This window comes from Geotrypetes seraphini, chromosome 3 (genome assembly GCF_902459505.1).
Source record: "Geotrypetes seraphini chromosome 3, aGeoSer1.1, whole genome shotgun sequence".
NCBI lineage: Eukaryota > Metazoa > Chordata > Amphibia > Gymnophiona > Dermophiidae > Geotrypetes > Geotrypetes seraphini.
The window spans coordinates 226,080,202-226,099,798 of NC_047086.1; the positions used below are offsets into that span (position 1 = coordinate 226,080,202).

The 19,597-nt window shown below is 44.6% G+C and overlaps 1 protein-coding gene across 2 annotated transcripts in view; it reads right to left on the reverse strand.

Moving 5' to 3' along the window:
- The window catches only part of RAB5B (RAB5B, member RAS oncogene family), a 60,335-nt gene that overhangs the window by 5,328 nt on the left and 35,410 nt on the right, over nucleotides 1–19,597 (reverse strand). For both annotated transcript variants that reach the window (XM_033935575.1, XM_033935576.1), the window contains exons 3-5: nucleotides 17,940–18,091; nucleotides 16,997–17,119; nucleotides 11,451–11,544 (exon numbers count right to left, since the gene is read on the reverse strand). In XM_033935575.1, the coding sequence (XP_033791466.1) occupies nucleotides 11,451–11,544; nucleotides 16,997–17,119; nucleotides 17,940–18,091 (369 nt within the window). The remainder of the gene's footprint in view (nucleotides 1–11,450; nucleotides 11,545–16,996; nucleotides 17,120–17,939; nucleotides 18,092–19,597) is intronic.

A 19,597-nucleotide genomic window follows, 5' to 3' on the forward strand; every position in this document is an offset into this window, starting at 1 on the left:
TAGGGCTGTACATTGATTAAATATTTTAATGGCGTGATTAATTGCATAAAGCGCCGCCTCACATTTCCTTTTGTAAAGTGCAATATACTCATATACATAGCTGACAAATTCTCAAAACCGACACATTTTAATTCAGTTGTCCCATTACATATCTTACCAAACTAAAAATAAAGAAAGATTATGTACTTACCCTGGTAAACACTTTTCCAGTAAATAGGTGAGACATTCTAGACAGCTGGTTATTTTCCCATAGCTGCAGAAGGAATCCACTCTGGATTTTTCACTCTGCCTCTATTATACTTCACTGGGCTTTCAAGCTTCACCTAGGGTTAGTACCCAAGCATGTAGAGCCACCCAATACATGTGAAGTAGGGGTCCCTGTAGTAACAGGCTTCAATAACTTGTTCTGCTCAAGCAACTAAACAGTACCGACAACTGTCAACACAGGCTTCAAAGGAGCTCAGAAACTACTCCACAATAAATTGAAACATATATACAAATTCTTTCCAGCCTCCAAGGGCTGAGAGTCATTCAATAATCAGTTTGGGAAAGCATAAACAGACTGAAAACTGTAAGAAGGCGCAGGAAGGACAGGGTAGCAGTCTAGAATGTCTCACCTATCTACTGGAAAAGAGCTTACCAGGGTAAATACATAATGTCTTTTTTCAGTGCAATAGGCGAGACATTCTAGATAGCTGGGACGTACAAATGCAGTCCCCAAAAAGCTAGGGTGGGCTTGCTGCACCGACTCTTAAGACCAAGGACCTAGGAGTACTGTCTTGCTGCCACATCCACTCTGTAGAATGTGTGAAGAGAAGACCACGTTGCTGCTCTGCAAATCTCAGGGGAGAGAGATTTAGCTTTGACCCATGATGAAGCCACACTCCTGGGTAGAATGCGCCTTGACGGAAACAGAGGACTGTTTCCCAGAAAGAATGTAAGCTGACGCAATGGCCCTACTGATCCATCTGGAAATCATGGCCTTGGTGGCAGGAGTGCCCTGCTTAACTGACTGACCATTTGTTTGGTCAGAGAGACAGAACTCGTTAGGCGACCTCCAAATAATGCAAAAGAACTCGACGCACATCCAGTTTCTTAAACAGGTGGTCCTGTGACTTGGAACCTGTCGGCTGAAAGGCAGGCAAACACACTTCCTGATTAACATGGAAAGTTGATACTACCTTCGGCAGGAAGGAAGGAACCATTTGAAGGTAAACCCCCACCTCCGAAATAGGGAGGAAAGGGTTTCTTCAAGACAAAGCCTGCAGTTCAGAAACACGACGTGCTGAAGTAATGGCAACCAGAAAAATGGTCTTGAGCATCAAATCTAAGAGGGAAGCATCCAGAAGGGACTCAAAAGGAGCCTTGGTACAGCTAGAAAACACCAAGCTAAGGTCCCAGGAAGGGAAAAAGGTGCTTAACCAGCAGTCTGACACAAAGAGCCCCCTTCAAAAATATAGTGACATCAGGATGAGATGCCAAGGAGGATCTATGCTCCCAGGATCTAAAACAGGAGAGCCCAGCCACTTGGACCCAAAGAGAAGCCACAGTGAGGCCTTTATCCAAACCAGCCTGAAGAAAGGTTAGAATCAATGAGATCAGAACTGAATAGAGGTCCACCTGGCCTGGTTGCACCAATGTTGGAAGGCCTTCCACACCTTAGTGTAAGCAGACACCGTGGAAGACTTTTTAGACTTCAGAAGAGTATCAACAACCAGGGAAGAATATCCTTTATGTTCTTTTTTTAATATTTAAATGTTTATTAAAAGTTTTGTAAGAAAAAATATACACTCACTTCATCTTTCAACATAAACAAATACACAGTAAACAACAAGTATAGAGTAGTAAAGCACACCAGCAATACAATTTTCACCCACATGACCCCCCCACCCCATTTCCCCACCCCCAAAGGCAATGTCCAATAACAAGTGACCACCAAATCCCACCCTTCCCACCTCCCCCCACCAACTAGCAGACCAAGAGTACCAGGACCTAAGGAACCCACTAAAGAGCATCAAAAATATCTCCTATTTTGTGCCAAGTAGAAGTTTGGGGTGCATAGGTGAAGCAACATTTAGCTACTGCCATCTCCATCCTCCCTAGGAACAACAGACAATTAAAGCCATTCAACATGAGTTGGGGCTGCCGTATTTTTCCAATGATTAGCAATTAAACATTTCGCTGATGCCATACCCCATCTAAGTAACTTAGTTTGCCAGAGATGTTCTCGAATATTATATAAGCCTAACAAACAGCTCTGAGGTGTCGCCCCCACAGGAGCCCCAGTAAGATCGGTCATAGTATGAACTACTGCTTTCCACAAGGAGCGAATGGTTAAACAATCCCACCAAATATGTAGAGAAGACCCCACAATCATTCCACATCTCCAACAGTGATCAGACACTCCGGGGAATATTCTATGCAATCGTTCCGGGGTATAATACCACCGAGTCAGAACCTTATAAGCATTCTCCTGAACCAATGCACACGAGGAAACCTTATAGACCTTCCCACATATAACTCCCCATTCTTTAGTAGTAAATTGCAACCCTAGATCCCCCTCCCAATGTGTCTGAAAGGAAAAATGGGATTGAGAATGTCTCCTCCAATTCTGATACACCACTGAAAGCGGTCTAGGAACCTTCTGCAGGAGCAGCAGTTCTCCAGATGTTCCCGCTTGACTGGAGACTGGGAACCCCAACCCTGAGCTTGCATAAAATGTCAAATCTGAAAATAGGCCAAATAGCCCCATCAGGCAAATCAAATTTCTGTTGAAGCATGGCAAAAGAAAGGATCCCCGAGGTCCCCATTAAGTCTCTAAATACAAGCAACCCTTTCTGGGCCCACCAATAGAATACCTGATTGTCCCTTCCCACCATAAACTGGGGCTCCGCCTGTATATTCGCCAAAAGGCACTTATCTTGTGATTTAGTAGTACAAGATATATTGCTTAGTTCCCATAAGCTGTATCCTTGGGAACTAAGCATATATATTAATGATAGGATACAAAATTTTTGACTATTTTATCTAAATTATGATGAGTAGTGAAATATTAAGATTTATGACGAATTAAGTCACATAACCATCATGAAGGTTTTTTGATCGATGAAAGATAACCACGCCACAATTCCTTATGTGGGCTATAACATTATAATCCGCAGGAGTGGCAATTCTGAGATCTTTTCATTCATGTTGACTTTAGTATGCAGGTCATTTATATAGATGGCTTTTTGCTTTTTTGATTAACCTTTTTGGTGGATCTATTTGTTTGTGGTTAATCTCTTCTCATTTTTCTAATTAGCCTGAAACCCAACCATACTTGGTTTGTTTGGGATTTTACTGCTTTATTTTGGTGATGCCAGTTACGGAAAAATGCTCAATATATAGGGCCATAATGGTCTGGTTGGAGGGGATGTCCATGCACAGGGGGATGGAGATGGGCTGGCAAAAGCCGTGGCCCTGGATGGAGATGCCCCTTTCCCCATGGAACTGGCACGCCACCCAACAGTTCAGGAAGGGCAGCAGCGGAGAGGCCGGACGGTGCCAGACGCTGGGGACAGGCATGGTGGGTGAATTGGAGCAAAAAAAAAAAAAAAAACAACTTGGGGGGGGGGGGGGAAAGAAATAATCAATTCTGTGGCTTGTGGAGACCAAACGTATCCGCCATACAAAGAAAGTTTTCAGGACACAAGCTCATGGGCGCTCAGTATTTCCAAATAGGCCCTGCACGCTGCATGTGACTGATGCAAAGCCTTTCCTCCGACGTCAACTGACAAGGGAAAATTTCCGGTCGGCTACATGTTTGTGCTGTAGGCAGGAAAAGAAGACGAGCCTCTCGGCTTGAGCTGCCTCCAACCCCTGCTGTTATCTGGATGCAAACGCAGGACACAGAAGGGGTCGAATGTGGGAGGCAAACGCGGGACACAGAAGGGGGGGGAGGGAGTGTGTTTTTGGACATAGAACTTCAAGGCATGAACTTGGGAGAGAGGATGGAGGAAGGTAGGGAAAGAGATGCTGAGGTGGGGGAGGGAATAGAAAGGGAGAATTGGGTGTGGGTGTGTTAGTGAGAGGGAAAGAGAAATGACTGTGTACATGGGGAATGGAAGAAAGGAGAATTTTTGGTCATAGGGAGGGAGTGAGGTACAGATGAGGGAGGAATGTGATGGAAAGGGAACAGTGGGACAGATTGAAAGGGATGCAAGAGGGAGGAATGTTGGACATAGTGGTGAAGGAAATGGAGGGAGAGATGTGGCATGGCAAGGACCCTCGAACACAAGAGGACATCCGCTCAAACTCAGGGGAGGGAAGTTTCGTGGAGACGTCAGGAAGTACTTCTTCATGGAATGAGTGATAGAGCATTGGAACAAGCTTCCAGTACAGATGATCGAGGCCCGCAGTATCCCAGACTTCAAGAATAAATGGGATACCTATGTGGGATCACTGCGAGAGTCCTACCAATGAATAGGGTCGCTAGGATATAGACTTAATAGAGCAGGTCAGTAGAGTTAAGGGGGCCAGTAGACTTAAAAGGGGGTCAATGGTATGGGCAGACTTGATGGGCTGTAGCCCTTATCTGCCGTCATCTTTCTATGTTTCTAAATGTTGGGCATTGGGATGGTGGGCAGGGGCGAAAGATGCTGCACATGGTCCAGGGGATAAGAGAGGGATAAATGCTGGACCATTGTAGAAGGAACCAATGGACAGCAACAGAAGAATTTACAGAAGATGGGAAAGCAGAAAAAAGAAACTGGGACCAACTTGAGCAGCGATCTTCCAAATGATCCAGCCGATCATTATCCAAGGAGGGAAAATATACAGGAGAACCTCCTAAAGCCACAGCTGCACCAGAGCTTCGAGACCCGCGCTGCCAGGCTCAGATTGTCAACTGAAGTGATCCGCTTTCTTGTTTCTTGCCGTGGCCATGAGGTTGAAGCGGGGCAGCCCCCAGCACCCCATTATCACTTGAAATGTCACTGAGGACAGGGGCCATTCACCTGAATCCAGCGTCTGTCTGCTGAGGAAGTCTGCTTGAATGTTGTCTACTCCTGCCACATGTGCTGCCATCAGCGCAAGGAGATGACGTTCCACCCAAAGAAAAAGAAGGCGAGCTTCCTGAGCCAGAGGAGTACTCTTGGTCCCTCCCTGCCGAATGATGTAGGCTATTGACGTCATATTGTTGGAGAACACTCTGACCGCTTAGTTTACCAGAGTCTTCTGCAATCTCATTAGAGCCAGTCGAATAGCTCCGAGTTCCAACCGGTTGATTAACCATTTTTGTTGTGCAGGCGTCCAACACCCCTGAACAGGACAACGACTGCAATGATCTCTCCAGCCCTGAAGGCTGGCATCCGTCATCACCATGATCCAGGAGGCAATGTGTAGTGGCACAGTCCTGCGGAGCAGTCCATGCTTGCTTGGGCTTCCAGAGTCCATGGCAGACAGGTCTGCAAGGCATCCAAGTGCAGTTCCCAACAAGACAGCAAAGCATGCTAAAGAGGACACATGTGCGCCCTCGCCCAAAGAACCACATCCAATGTAGCCACCATAGATCCTAGAGCCTGAAGATAATCCCATGCTGAAGGAGCTGGCCGCTCCAGAAGGGAACAAATCTGGGCACACAGCTTCTGCCTGTGGGATTCTGGAAGAAAGACATGGCCTATCGCTATATCTGGCGTCAGATGGCTCTTCCTGAAGTTGACAATCCAGCCCATTTCTTCCAGCACCTGGATTACCCACTCCACCATGTGCCATCCCTTGGCCAATGAGGGAACTCTGATCAGCCAATTGTCCAAGTAAGGGTGAACCTGTAGACTCATCTTTTGCAGGTAAGCCGCCACTACCACCATCACCTTCGTGAAGGTCTGGGGCGCTGTCGCCAGCCCAAAGGGCAGGGCTGAGAGCTAGTAATGCTGTTCCAGAACATGAAACCACAAAAATTTGAAGTGGGCTGGAAAAATGGGAATATGCAAGTATATCTCTGAGATCCAGAGGCAAGAAACTCTCCTGGGGCTACTGCTGCAGTGACCAAATGCACAGTCTCCATTCGGAAGCAGGGAATCTTGAGAGCCACATTCAAGTACTGAAGATCCAGAATAGGCCTCCAATTTTCCGAGCCTTTTTTTGGCATGATATAGAGTATGTGCCTGCGTCAGAGAGGCTGGGCAGTACCGGCTCTATAGCTTGAATATCCAGCAAGCGCTGAACGGCGGCCTGAACTCCGAGCGCTTTGTCCAGGCATCCTGAAGGAGAATCCATGGACCAATCTGTCAGAGGTCAAGCAAATTCCAGCTTGTAGCCCAACCGAATAATGTCCAAGATCCACTGGTAGGATGTAATACACATCCAAGCAGGAAGAAAAGCTGAGATACAGCTCCCTATCCACAGAGGAGCATCCCTCGGCTTGGCGTCATTGAGCCTTTCTGGCAGAGGGTGCAGAATGGGAGATGGAAGGCTGGGAACGCCTGTAGCCAACATACCATCGTCGGGAGCCCTGTGAAAATCTCTGCAACATGTCATTTGCATACAGTCTGGAACGCCATGAGGCATGAAAATTAGAGCAACCAAAACCCCTGGAGGGTCTAGGTCTACTATCAGGCAGAGTTTTAGGGTGATGGTCCATCACAGAATCCATGCGGTCTTGCAGACCTTTGCCAAAGAATAACTGCCCCTTAAAAAGCAGCCTAGCCAACATAGCCTTGGAAGTGGAAGCACCAGCCCCTATCTAACCCAGAGCATTTGGTGGGCAGATACACTGACACCTTTGCCAAAATTCTCATGAGGTCATACAATGCATCAGCCATATAATCTATCCCAGCCATCAAAAGTTGAGGAGAGGGATCCACTGCCTCACTCTCCAGTGGGCACAGTCGAAAGAAACAGGAGTGTAAAACAAAAGACGTTGCCGAAGCAGCCTTGATACCTAAAGTAGCTGCATCAAAATGTTTCTTGAGAACCACATCCACCCGACGGTCCTGCATATCCTTTAACATAACACCACCCTCACTGGGAAGAAAGGTACACTTAGACACCTGCGCCAAGGAATCCACCCTGGGCTGACCCAAAAACTGCTGACACTCCTGTGCCAGAGGATACAAGCAGAACATAGCTCTAGCAATTTTCAGAGTACCCTCCGGGGAGTCACACTGCTCCGAGACCAGAATGCTCACATCAGGGTGCCAGGGAAAAGTCACAGATTGTGAGCGCACACCACAAGAAATGGACAGAGCCTGCTGAGTGACTAAGTTCAATTCCTGCAAAGACTCAGCAATAAGGTCCAGCAGAGCACAAGACCGTAGGATCATTCCCAGGATCCAAGACCCCAGAGGGATCCGCAGATCCAGCACACAGTCCCTGATCTCTCACCACGGGAAACGCTGTACCTGCAAATAAGGGATCAGTAAGGGAAACATTAGCATCCGGGTCACCTATATGAGGATCAGGCAGTGCAAAAGCCACAGCAGGCTGAGGCTAGGACGTTCCCAAAGGCACAATGCCACTACGAGAAACCATGGAGGCAGACATTGTGCTCAGGGGAAGGACACTTGTTCTGAAACTCTGACCACAAAAATTTCATAAATTTAGAAAAAGTGTCCAACTCTTGGGGCACAGTCACCCTTAGATGACTTGCATTTGCGTTTCTTAGGCTGTGGAGGGTCTGCAGTCTGGCTAATGGAAGTACCAGCCATGCTGAGCCCCGAAAGCAATGACAGCCACCCTGCCGGGCTAGCTGAGCATTTGGTCACCTGCTTCAGCAGGGGAGAAACTAAGCTGGATGCTGCAGCCCCCTCAGCTGCGCCATGTGGCACGACACTAAAAGCGTAAGATTTGCACAATTCTGGCAAGAATCCACATGAGAAGAGCCTAAGGATTCCTTTCCAGCATGTTTCAGGCAAAATTTGCAGTTTTGAAAAAGCAGAGAACTTTAGAGAAAAAAAAAAAAAAATTGGTAAAAATCCAAGATGGCCATAGTCAAAAAATTTGCACAATATTTTTCACTTCCCGAACTCTAAAATTAGTGATTTTAGGATTTTTCAAGAGGGGAACACAGGGAAACGTCCAGAAACACTCAAAACCCCACTTTACCAACCTCCCCCGATGTCTCTCACAGGCTGTCAGCCTGTGTATTCACTGTGACCTGACAGGATCTATGCTGCATCCTGCTTCACTGCCACAATGCTGGGAATGCTTCTGCAAAGCTGATCTATGGGCTTCCAGTCAGACTCCTTTGTCTAATTACACCTCCACCCCTGCAGACCAATGGATGCACACCGGGACGGATGGAGCCTCCTAAGGGTGCCTAACAGCATGCGCTCGACCCCTGCTTAACAGTAGGTGAGACCACTTCAGGGACATCCCTTTTTTTTTTTTTGTGCAATGTATATTGTTTTATTAAAATTAAATTAAAAAAAAAATGAAATGGGATATTGTGCTAGATGAACCACTGGTCTGACCCAGTATTGCTATTATGCTCTTTGCAGGGTTTAGTATTACTTCTTGATGTTCTTCTTGTGCATTGAAGGTGCGTTTTCTGTAGCATCTGCCTTGACCTCTTCATCTGTGTAATCTGGATGACTTTGGTATCTCTCCAATGCCAATGGTTCAGATTCAGGTAACTTTATTGGTATGATACGTAATTTAACATGTGAACGGCTGAACAGGTACCTAGTGGAATAAAAAAAAAAAAAAAAAAAAAAGAGGTTGCTGTCGCCTGAAGGCCAGCTACTGCCAAATCAAAAAGGTGCTTAAGGACAAAGTCCAGCTGATGGTCCCAAGCATCCTTCAGGACGACACCTCCATCACTTGGAAGAGAAGTGCTCTTAGTCACCTGAGCCACAAAGGAATCAACCCTCGGGGATGCAAATCATTGATTAAAAGCATAAGCCATGGGATAGAGATGGGACATGGCCCAAGCACATTTTAAGGGACCCGCAGGAGTTTCCCAGATATCTGTGAGCATTTTAGAAACAGTCAGATGCAGAATGTGGCCTCTCGCTATCTATCAGTAAGCAATATGCAGTAGCAGCAAAAGGACCTGCATTCAAATTCCCTGAGGGACTCAGATATCAAATCAACAAAGTTTGCAGGTTTAAAAAATCTCCGCACTGCAGGATCATCTCCCAGATCAGGAATAACTCCTGGATCCTGGAAATCTACAAAGAGTACCAACATTCTCTACTGCAGTAGAGAATGTTGCATAAAGGCATGGTCAAGGCATCCAGAGAATCCAGGTTAACCACCGGTGCAACTGGGAAAGATGTGACAGGAGGATCAGGCTTGAGACCTCCATCCGGTGGGGGAGGGACCCCCAGTGCTGATGCATATGCTGGGAGAAGCATGAAAGGTGCCATTTTCTTAGGTAAATAAGCCTGTTATAGTATATTAATAAAATTGGGCAAAAACCATCCTCTGAGACAGAAGCCACCCAATGTGGATCCTTCCTAGAATCCTTAGAAGATTTGCGGGCTTTGGACTCCAAATTGCAGCTGAACTTTGTGGAGGCTGCTTTTGCCTTTGAGTGCCCTTGGGCATGCTGGGCTGTAGGACCACCATCTGAGGTCACGGGAACCTGGGCCGATGAAATTTTGCCACCCTCTCATGCCGCAGTATATGTGGAACACAGCCACTCACCAGATAGCCATCCACCACAAATGGGGCATGAATCCAAAGAATCCTGCCCTGGGGAATCCATCTGAATTGTTATCTTTCAAAAAAGATACTTGGAAGGTTAAAAAATAATCTTAAATTCAAATCAGGAAAAAAATTCAAGACGGCCCCCCTTGCAATTTTCATAACAAAACAGCCTGGGAAAAACACAGGAACCCCCAAAACATGGCAATTTCAGGATTTTAAGGGGGGAATAGGGCTCACTGCCAAACTTCCGAAAACCCACTTTTGGAGACCCCAAAAAAATCTGACACAGCTTGTCAGTTCAATACTTAGACTGTACCACATGATGCTAAAAGACTCCAGGAAAAGTAGCTGGAACAGCCCACAGGGAGATGCTTTATCTCAACAAGTCTGTGCACTGGACTCTGACTGCCCCTCCCCTTCCTGAAACTAATGGCCGGAAACCACCATCAGACCAGCGCTGAAGCAAATATGTGAAGGGATGCAGTTGGCTCCGATCTCGGTCGCACCTCCATGGAGCCAGCCTGCGCCCACCCACTAACGGATGAACCTGGGGTGAGCTAGCTCCCAAGGGACAGATCCCTAAACCCAAGAATGAAGGAGAAGGCTGTCCAGCAGGCATACTCTCAGGCAGTAGACCCCCTTGGAAGCAGACTTTCCAAATGTCTACGATCTTCCGCAGCCCAAGATGTCCCACACAGGGAACACTGAAGCACTGTGGCAAATGCAGCAAAAAAGCATGAAAAAAATACTGATATTAAAGATAAAGCAGAAAAACCCTCTGTCTGGCTTATAGGTTAAAACTCTTGGAGGCAGTGCTGAGATAAGAGGGGAGGTGATGAAGACTATAATTGTCTCCCTTCCCTATAAGCCTGTCTGGCGAGAATAGGTTGTCCAGGAATAGAGTGGGATTGTATAAGAAGCTCTGGTTGCAGAAACCTTCAAAATTGGGTTTTGAAGACCCCTACCGATTTTCCCCATAGGCTATAATAGCCCTACTCACTATTTGATGTGGTGCCTGCCTGCTTCTCCACAGGAACTCAGCTGGAACAAATTAAGAGATCTGCCTCACAGATTCGCTGGATGAACCTGGTCTTAGGGCTGCCAGTTGGACTGAGGTTGAACCTAACCGCAATCCCCAGAAAATCTCATTGCACAGCCTACTATTAATCTCAGCTGATCCAAGAAGCAGTCCAAAGAGTCTGCGCTCAAGCTCTTGACTAAATCAGGGATATGAGCAGGGGACAGACCCCGAGCTATACAAAATTCCAGCAGGCTAGCTAGCTAGGTGTCCCCAAGGGGCTGATCCTACTAGCAGCAGACTTCTACAGCATGAGTCTGCATCTTCTCCCAGGCAGCAGTCCCAAAAAAGTGGAAACCTCTGGGCATCGAGCCTCCAAATACTGAGAAAAAAATACTCCAAAATAATAAAACCGTAGATCAGATCAGAACAATTCTGAGCAACTTATTTCCAGAGCAAGTGATAAAAGTGGTTAATATAGCTGTGTAAAAAAAAAAAGTTTCGACAAATTCCTGAAGGAAAGTCCATAAATCATTAAGATAAACCTAGAGAAAGCCACTGCTTATTATTTTGTCACTTTATGGGACCTGGTCTGGCCACTATTGGAAACAGGATACTGGGCTAGATGTACCCTTGGGCTGTTACAGTTGGGTAAAAAACGTTCCATATGCACTACTGCTGCCCAGGCTGTACATGTCCTATGGAGAAGCAGGAAGGAAGGAAGAAAGAATATTTACCCAGTCACATTACTATCTCTCTATCTCCTATTCATACTCGGCTCCCAGGCCTCAGATTCTCTCACCTATTGCCAGGAACAAATCATTAACATTCATTGCAGTCTTGGCTGATGTCTCCATAAATAAGAGGCTGTTGTCATCTGCATATGCCTGTGCTTCCTATAAAAGAGACAAAACCTCAGTGTTAGTAACTAGAAAACCAGAGACAAGGTACTGGAGAACCCTTGGTTAAAAGTTCTACTGTAATGATGACCAAGTTGCTTTGTCTATTAAACTGGACTTAACTGGAATTACTTGTAAATGAGTGCTGATTATATTTTAATGTCTTAAAAGCACTGTGCTAATAGTTTAACATTATTAGAGAGATTCAGGAAATAATTGGAACACTATTAGCCAACTGTGGCAACCAGGCAAAACTGTGTCAACATTTTACCAAATGTCCAAGAAGGAATCCAAGGCCAATGCTCCATACTCCAGTTAGATATCAGACACAACTTTGCTTGAGTTTCCCAGTACTCCACCCACCATATACTGTATCTTCAAGGACCCTAGTCAGTTAAGACGTTAATGAACCTCAAATACATGAGCTATAAGTATCTTGGTACAATTTAATAAGTGCAACAAAAACTTCTGAAGACTAATTTGGATGAAAGGTATGAAACTCTCAAGGGGCAGCAGCCATATCTACTGTGGCGCTCTTTTATTCTTCAAAGCTGAAATCATTGAAATTCAATTAATAAAACACACAAAAAAATGAGCCTTCTGTGTTAAGTGTTATGTAATTTTGCAGAGAAGCCCCTCCTGCCTTAGAGCTAAAGCTGATCTTTTCTCCAAGTCCGTTAAAGCTGGGAATGCTGAGGCAACAGTGTTCACAGCCCAGAGAAAGGCTCAGTCATAGTATCATCTTAAAGCAGGTTGAGAGTCCACAATTGAAATATACATAATGATCCTGAAAAATTGTTATAGCTCCTTTCCTCAACAGCTATGAGGCAGTTTGCAGCGTTTACAATAAAAGTTTCAATTCTAAATTCCAAAAAAAACCCCTAAAAGACATTTACAAAAAAGATCCTATAATTTACAGTGACTTAACGAGGGACCTCCTGGTACTTTTAGCAGAGTTTGATGTATACCTTCAGGGCAGAACAATTTATGACACGCATAAAAATACAGTGAAGCTTTTTCCATGAATTCTGAAAACTATTCTTAATTTTAGATCAGCCTGTTGAACAAGTAGCCAGTGTAAGTATTCTGGCTTAATGTGCTCAAATTTTCCCACCAAATACAGGACTTTGTGACTGGAATTTAGGAAGTCCAATATACAGAGATTTACAATAGTCTATACACAGTATAGTTGTAGCAGTGGTCTCCAACCATTTTCATGTAAATGGCTGCACTGTGAATACAAGAAAGCTTGAAGAGCCACCAAAACATTTCAACCTTACATTTGCTGATTTTGTAAACCACTTTGACCTGCTTGATCAGACTAGGCATTAAACATTAAAACTTGTTTATTGAAAGCTTCTATACCACTACTAATGATTAATACTAATACTGATTCTACAAGACATCAAGAATATAATTTAAAAAAAAACTCACTTTATTTTGGATATACTCCATATACTTTTATTATACCAAAGAAAGGCTCAGAAGACTAGAGACCAATTCTAGACCTCAAGTCTGTCAATGCAGCTCTGAAGGCTTATGCAGATGAGGACAGGGCTTGCAGAGATGGGATGGGAAGAGAGATTCCATACGGACAGGAAAATTTGTCTCTGTGTCAATCTCTAGGGCGATTCTACTGATAAGAAACTATAAACTATGTTACTAACCAGAAACACCCTTATAAAGTTTCTTATTTATAAATCCAGCTATCAATTTATACCACTGTGCGGCCTGATGTCCCAGGAAGTCCACCTGAAAGCATAAGAATTTCAAACTATATTGATTATTTAAATTTTTCCATTCAGGGAACCCCGCCTGAATGGCCTGCTTCAGTTGCAACCACCTAAAACTTTGCGATTTATTAAGTCCAAATTTATGTTAGAACTGTGAAAATTCAAGCAGTTTACCATTTGAAATAACATCATCTATGGTAAGTCATAGTAAAATTTAAATGTTGAGTGAGAGAATTGAGCTAATCCACAAAAACATGGAGCTGTTCATCAGAGTTAGTCCAGACAAAAAAGATGTCATCAATGAAACGTATCCAGCCCAACACATGTTGGAATTGAAAGTTGGGATATAAAAGTCTGAAAACATTTTTTTCTGGGAGTGTGATTTTGGGGGGGTAGACATGGGGGAAGACACTGCTTGCCCTGGATCGGTAGCGTGGAATATTGCAACTCAAAAGAACATAAGACTAGCCTTACTGGGTCAGACCAATGGTCCATCAAGCCCAGTAGCCTGCTCTCATGGTGGCCAATCCAGGCCACTAGTACCTGGCCAAAACCCAAGGAGTAGCAACATTCCATGCTACCAATACAGGGCAAGCAATGGCTTCCCCCGTGTCTTTCTCAATAACAAACTATGGACTTTTCCTCCAGGAACTTGTCCAAACCTCTCTTAAAACCAGCTATGCTATCTGCTCTTACCACAACCTCTGGCAATGCTTTCTGCTCTTACCACAACCTCTGGCAATGCTTTCCGGAGCTCAGCTAGTCTCCGAGTGAAAAAAAATTATTTCCCTGTAACTTCAAGTGTCCCATAGTCTTTGCAATTTTTGACAGAGTGAAAAATCGATCCACTACCCTTTTTACTCTACTCAGGATTTTATAGACTTCAATCATATCTCCCTTCAGCCGTCTCTTTTCCAAGCTGAAGAGCCCTAACATTTTTAGTCTTTCCTCATACGAGAGGATTTCCACATCCTTTAGCAACGCGTTCCAGAGTTTAACTATTCCCTGAGTGAAAAAAATTTCCTCCTATTGGCTTTAAAACTATTTCCCTGTAACTTCAGCGAGTGTCCTCTAGTCTTTGTAATTTTTGACGGAGTGAAAATTGATCCACTCAGGATTTTGTAGACTTCAATCATGGCTCCCCCTCAGCCGTCTCTTTTCCAAGCTGAAGAGCCCTAACCTTTTTAGTCTTTCCTCATACGAGAGGAGTTCCATCCCCTTTACCATCTCGGTTGCTCTTCTTTGAACCCTTTCTAGCGCCACTATATCTTTCTTGAGATAATGAGGCAGAATTGAACGCAGTACTCCAGATGAGGTTGCACCATGGAGCGATACAGGGGCATTATAACATTCTTAGTCTTGTTAACCATACCTTTTTTAATAATTCCTAGCATTCTGTTTGCTTTTTTGGCCACCGCCACACATTGGGGGAAAGGTTTCATCGTATTGTCTACAATGATGCCCAGATCCTTTTCTTGGGTGCTAATCCCCAAGATGGACCCTAGCATCTGGTAACTGTGATTCAGGTTATTCTTCCCAATGTGCATCACTTTGCATTTGTTCACATTAAATGCCATCTGCCATTTGGACACCCAGTCTTCCAATTTCCTAAGGTCTGCCTGCAATTCTTCACAATCTGCATGCATTTTAACAACTTTGAACAATTTAGTTTATTCCTTGGTTTTTGGCACTACTGACCTGGATCGGCCACTGTGAGAAGGGGCTACTGGGTTTGATAGACCATTAGTCTGACCCAGTAAGGTTATTCTCATGTTCTTATGAGGCCTTGATCAACCAGTCATCTAGATAAGGAAAAATGTGAAACCCCCATGAATATAGGGTTGCAGCTACTATGATTAGGCATTTCATGAAGATTCTTGGGGCTGAAGCTAGAACAAAGGGTAGAATTTTGAACTGAAAATACCAAGAGTTCACTTGGAAGTGAAGATATTTTGTGTGAGCAGGTAAAATTGAAATGCGAGTGTAAGCTTCTTTGACGTCTAGACCAGTGGTTCTTCAACTGCCGGTCCGCAGAAATTTTCTGCCGGTTTACAGGGCCGGCACGTCCATCGGGCAGAAGACAGCAGTGTTCTTCAGCCGCTGGTCCACAGTGCAATCAACGTGGCATCTTTGGGCCGGCTCCCTGAGTGCTGCAGTGCACAAAGCCGTGGGAAAAGATTCCTACACGAGTCCTGCACCTGAACTGGAAGCCTTCTCTCTGACGTTGCAATATCAGAAGGAAGGCTTCCAGATGAGGCACGGGACACGCAAGAGGAGCCACTGCCCACAGCTTTGTGCACTGCAGCACTCAGGGAGCCGGCCCGAAGGCGCCGCGTTGATCGCACCGTGGACCGGCCTGAAGATAACACCGGGGGGCAGGCCAGAAGGCAAGGCACAGCATGGAGGGAGAGAAACAACAACAGTAGGGGGAATGCTTTTATTTTTTTTATTTAGTGATTGATTTACATCTGCTGTCTGTTCAGGAAGAAATTAATTTGTTTCTTTTCTCTAAGGTTGTACTGCTTGCAGAGTCTTGAATCTTAGGGTTTGTTTGTACATAATAATACTTTTAGTTTTTGGTCCTGCATTAGCATGGGGGTTATCTGTTTTCTGGTAGGAATGAATGTTGAAAAGCATACAGTGTGCTTTGTTATTTTAATTTTGTGGTTAACCATTATGTGTTGTTAATACAATTATATTGTGTGTGTAAATATATGAAAAATGAATGGAAAAATGGTGTTACAATTAGTACTATTATGGGGGCGGGGTCTGGGGCGGAGAATGGGTGGAGATGGGCACGACTTAGCCCAGTGTTCTTCAACTGCTGGTTCGCGGACCGGTGCCTGTCCACAAAATAATTATTTTATTTCCGCCGGTCCATAGGTGTCAAAAGGTTGAAGAACACTGGTCTAGACAGCAAAGCCCATCATTCTTCTCCAATAGTGGTAACCAGGACCCCCGAAAAACCACGCAAAACTTCTCCTTCACTAAGTATTTGTTGAGAGCATGGAGGATCAAGATTGGGCGGAAACCTCCGGTCTTTCTTGGTATTAGGAAATACTTGGCATAGAACCCTTACCCCCCCCTCTCCTGAAGAGGAACTTGTTCTATTGCATTGAGCTGGAGAAGGGCTGAAGGCTCTTGGTGAATGAGGGTCTTCTGGAGGGAGTTCAAAAGATACTCTCTTGGAGGGTGGTTTGGAAGCATTTATAGTAATTGTAGGGCATAACACTGAGCTACTAGCTGGCAAACACACTGGTTCAATGTTATGAGCGCTGTTGGGAAATGATGAAAACTGTCACCCAAGCACTTTAGAAAAAAAAACCCAGCCAATACCCTACCAAAGGCATTACATGAAACCTGAAACACAGCAGCAAGTTTTGAAGAAAATCAATTCAAAATCACAAAAAGCACGTCTTGGCAGGATGCTCCACTGACACATTCAATCAGCTTCGTAGAAAAACAAAAAACCCCCAAGATGGTCCCACGCAGTGATAGCAGGCAGAAGTAGCATGGTGAAGCTTCTGAAAAGCTCCTAAATTAATCAAAGCTGGCATGCCGTTCCCACATCAGGCTCACCTGTGACATCACCCATGCTGTGAGGAATTGTCCTCAGACCAGTTTCACACTGATTGCAAGTGGTGATGGCGAGTAGCAGAATGAAAAGAAGAAAAAAAAAAGGTTTCTTTATTTTCCTTCCAATCCCTGGCACTCACCTCATATTCTACCATGCGCTTGTTAGCCAGGTCTGCCTTGTTTCCAGCCAGTGCTATTACTATATTGGGACTAGCCTGCCGCTGAAGTTCTTTCACCCAGGTTTTCGCTCGAGCAAATGTTTCCTGCAGAAAAGAGAAAGGCTTAAGTAAAGGAGAGCCAGAGGAAGTACTATAACTATGTGGGGCCTTCGCATTTTCTGGTCTAAAAGCATCACCAAAGTCAGGGAACAAATGTTTTAAAACATCTCTCAACTAGAAACATAGATGACTTCTTCAGGAAGGTCAATCATTTGAAGTGTTGTGGAATAATATTGTTATAATGAACTCGCTTATAATGGAACCTCGCCCATAGCGGACGAGGTCAGCTGGTCCTGGCCATGCGCCATTATAAACGTACAGAAAATCATTGCATATAGTGGACTCGCATACAATGGACTTTTGGATATAATGGACAACCAATTTGGTCTCCAGAGCAGCTTTTAGCTGTAGTTTTATTCAGCTATAACGGACATGCAGGCTCTGCCTACAAGGCACGTGGCATGCCGGTGATATAGTATCAAAATGCAGCCCAGAAAAAAAAATGACAAGAGTATTTTTCTTTCCAGTACAGTGTTCTGGTTTGCAATCATTTCGTGCCATACCAATGTTTTGCTAAGTTTTGTTATTGATGTTGCTGATATGCTTGTGCGGTGACTGTTCATCAATTTACATTGTTTCAAGTTGCCCTAAATAAAGTTTTTAAAAAAATGCAACTCTGGATATAACGGACTCTGGATATAGTGGACCATTTTTCCAGGTCCCTTGAAGTCCGTTATAACGAGATTATACTGTAGCCGTTTCCAAAAAAGATCCCACCCAAAAGCCATGTGATTAAAGGTCTCCCAGTATCAGTAAGACACTTTGTTTGCTATAGGATAAAGGAAGTGTGACTACAGACAGGTACCTGGTTCGTGATGTCGTAGACCACAATAGCAGCTTGTGCTCCTCTGTAATACATTGGGGCCAAGCTATGATACCGCTCCTGGCCAGCTGTGTCCCAGATCTCAAACTTCACCGTTGTGTCATCCAGACAGACAGACTGTGTGAGGAAGGCCGCTGAGGAAGTGGAAATTAGAGGAAGAAAATAAAACATGGACAAAGTGGTCTCTCCTTATGCTATGGTGGGGCAGCATGCAAGATGACAGGTGGTACTGCCTCTTATTATATCTGTTCAGTGGTGAGGTAGTGAGTTAGCTTCTCTAACATCACTATTGTCCCTGCAGTGCTTGTTCTATAGTGTATGAGCCTAGTATGTGAGAGAAGTTTGCACGGCTAGTCCTTTCATCTACAAGCAGTAGTTATCTGCAGTACTGTGAACCTGCCATTGAAAGCCAAATTGAAATCTGAGAGCTCTCAATGCTTAATGTACATTTTGCTTTCTTTCAACCACAACCCTTTGGATACTAAATAGACAATTTATAATAATTTTAAAGCTTCAGCGGAGCCACTTAGCGCTCAAAACATCTCATCGCGCTAAGCTTTACAATCCAAATTCGTCATCAGCTTCTTTTCAGTAAATAGCTTATCCATGCAAAACTTTTTATAAATGGCTACATTTAGAAGTAAAAAGGGCTGATGGTGTCGCGGCACAATAAAGGGGGAATCCTTGATAACGCCAAATTTTGGTGAAACATGCCAGATTAATTACCCCTGGCCAATGGACATAAATATTTTATAAGTGAAAATAAAAAGCTGCTCTAAATATAAACATTTATAGAATATTTTGCATATATTTATTGAAAAGAAGCTGATGACAAATTTGGATTATAAAGCTTAGCACAATGAGTTTTGAGTACTAAGTGGCTCCGCTGAAGCTTTAACATTATAAATTGGCTATTTAGTACCCAGGTTGTGGTTGAAAGAAAGTTTGAAGAATACTTTGGGTCTACTTATTAGTGCTGATATCTGAGTGGATTATATAATGTACCGTATTTTTTGCTTCATAAGATGCACTTTTTCCCCTCCACTTTTTAAAAGTCGCGGTACTCTTCTGCCGGACGGCTGTCTTTGGAAGCAGAGCGGTGCGACGCAGGAGCGCGACCTTTGTGCTTCCTTCTGGGTCACGTGCCACTCAGTGATTGGCTGAGGTCAGTTCTCATTGAGAACTGACATCAGTCAATCACTGAGCGGCGCAGGACCCGTCAGGAAGCGCAAAGGTCGCACTGCTCTGCCTCCAAAGACAGCCCAGGAGAGCACCGCAACTTTAAAAAGGTACCGGCATGGCTTCGGGTGGGCTCCTTCGATGCGATGGCTTCTGACTGGGCTGCAGGCGGGAGACTTCATGTGCGGGCGTCGTCGAGCGGGCTCCTTTGCTGCGGATGGCTTCGGGTTCGGGCAGATTCTAGCTGTGGGCTGGCTGCTTGGCACCAGACGCACCCCCCTGTAGAGGAGGACATTTTTTTTCCTTGGTTTTTCTTCCTCTATAGGGGGGTGGGTGCGTCTTATGGATGGGTGCGTCTTGTAGACTGAAAATACTTTTTACAACATATTCATTTATTCTGTCCTATTACAGTCATTTCCCCCTCTCTTCATTTTTCTGTAAAAACACCTGGATAATATACT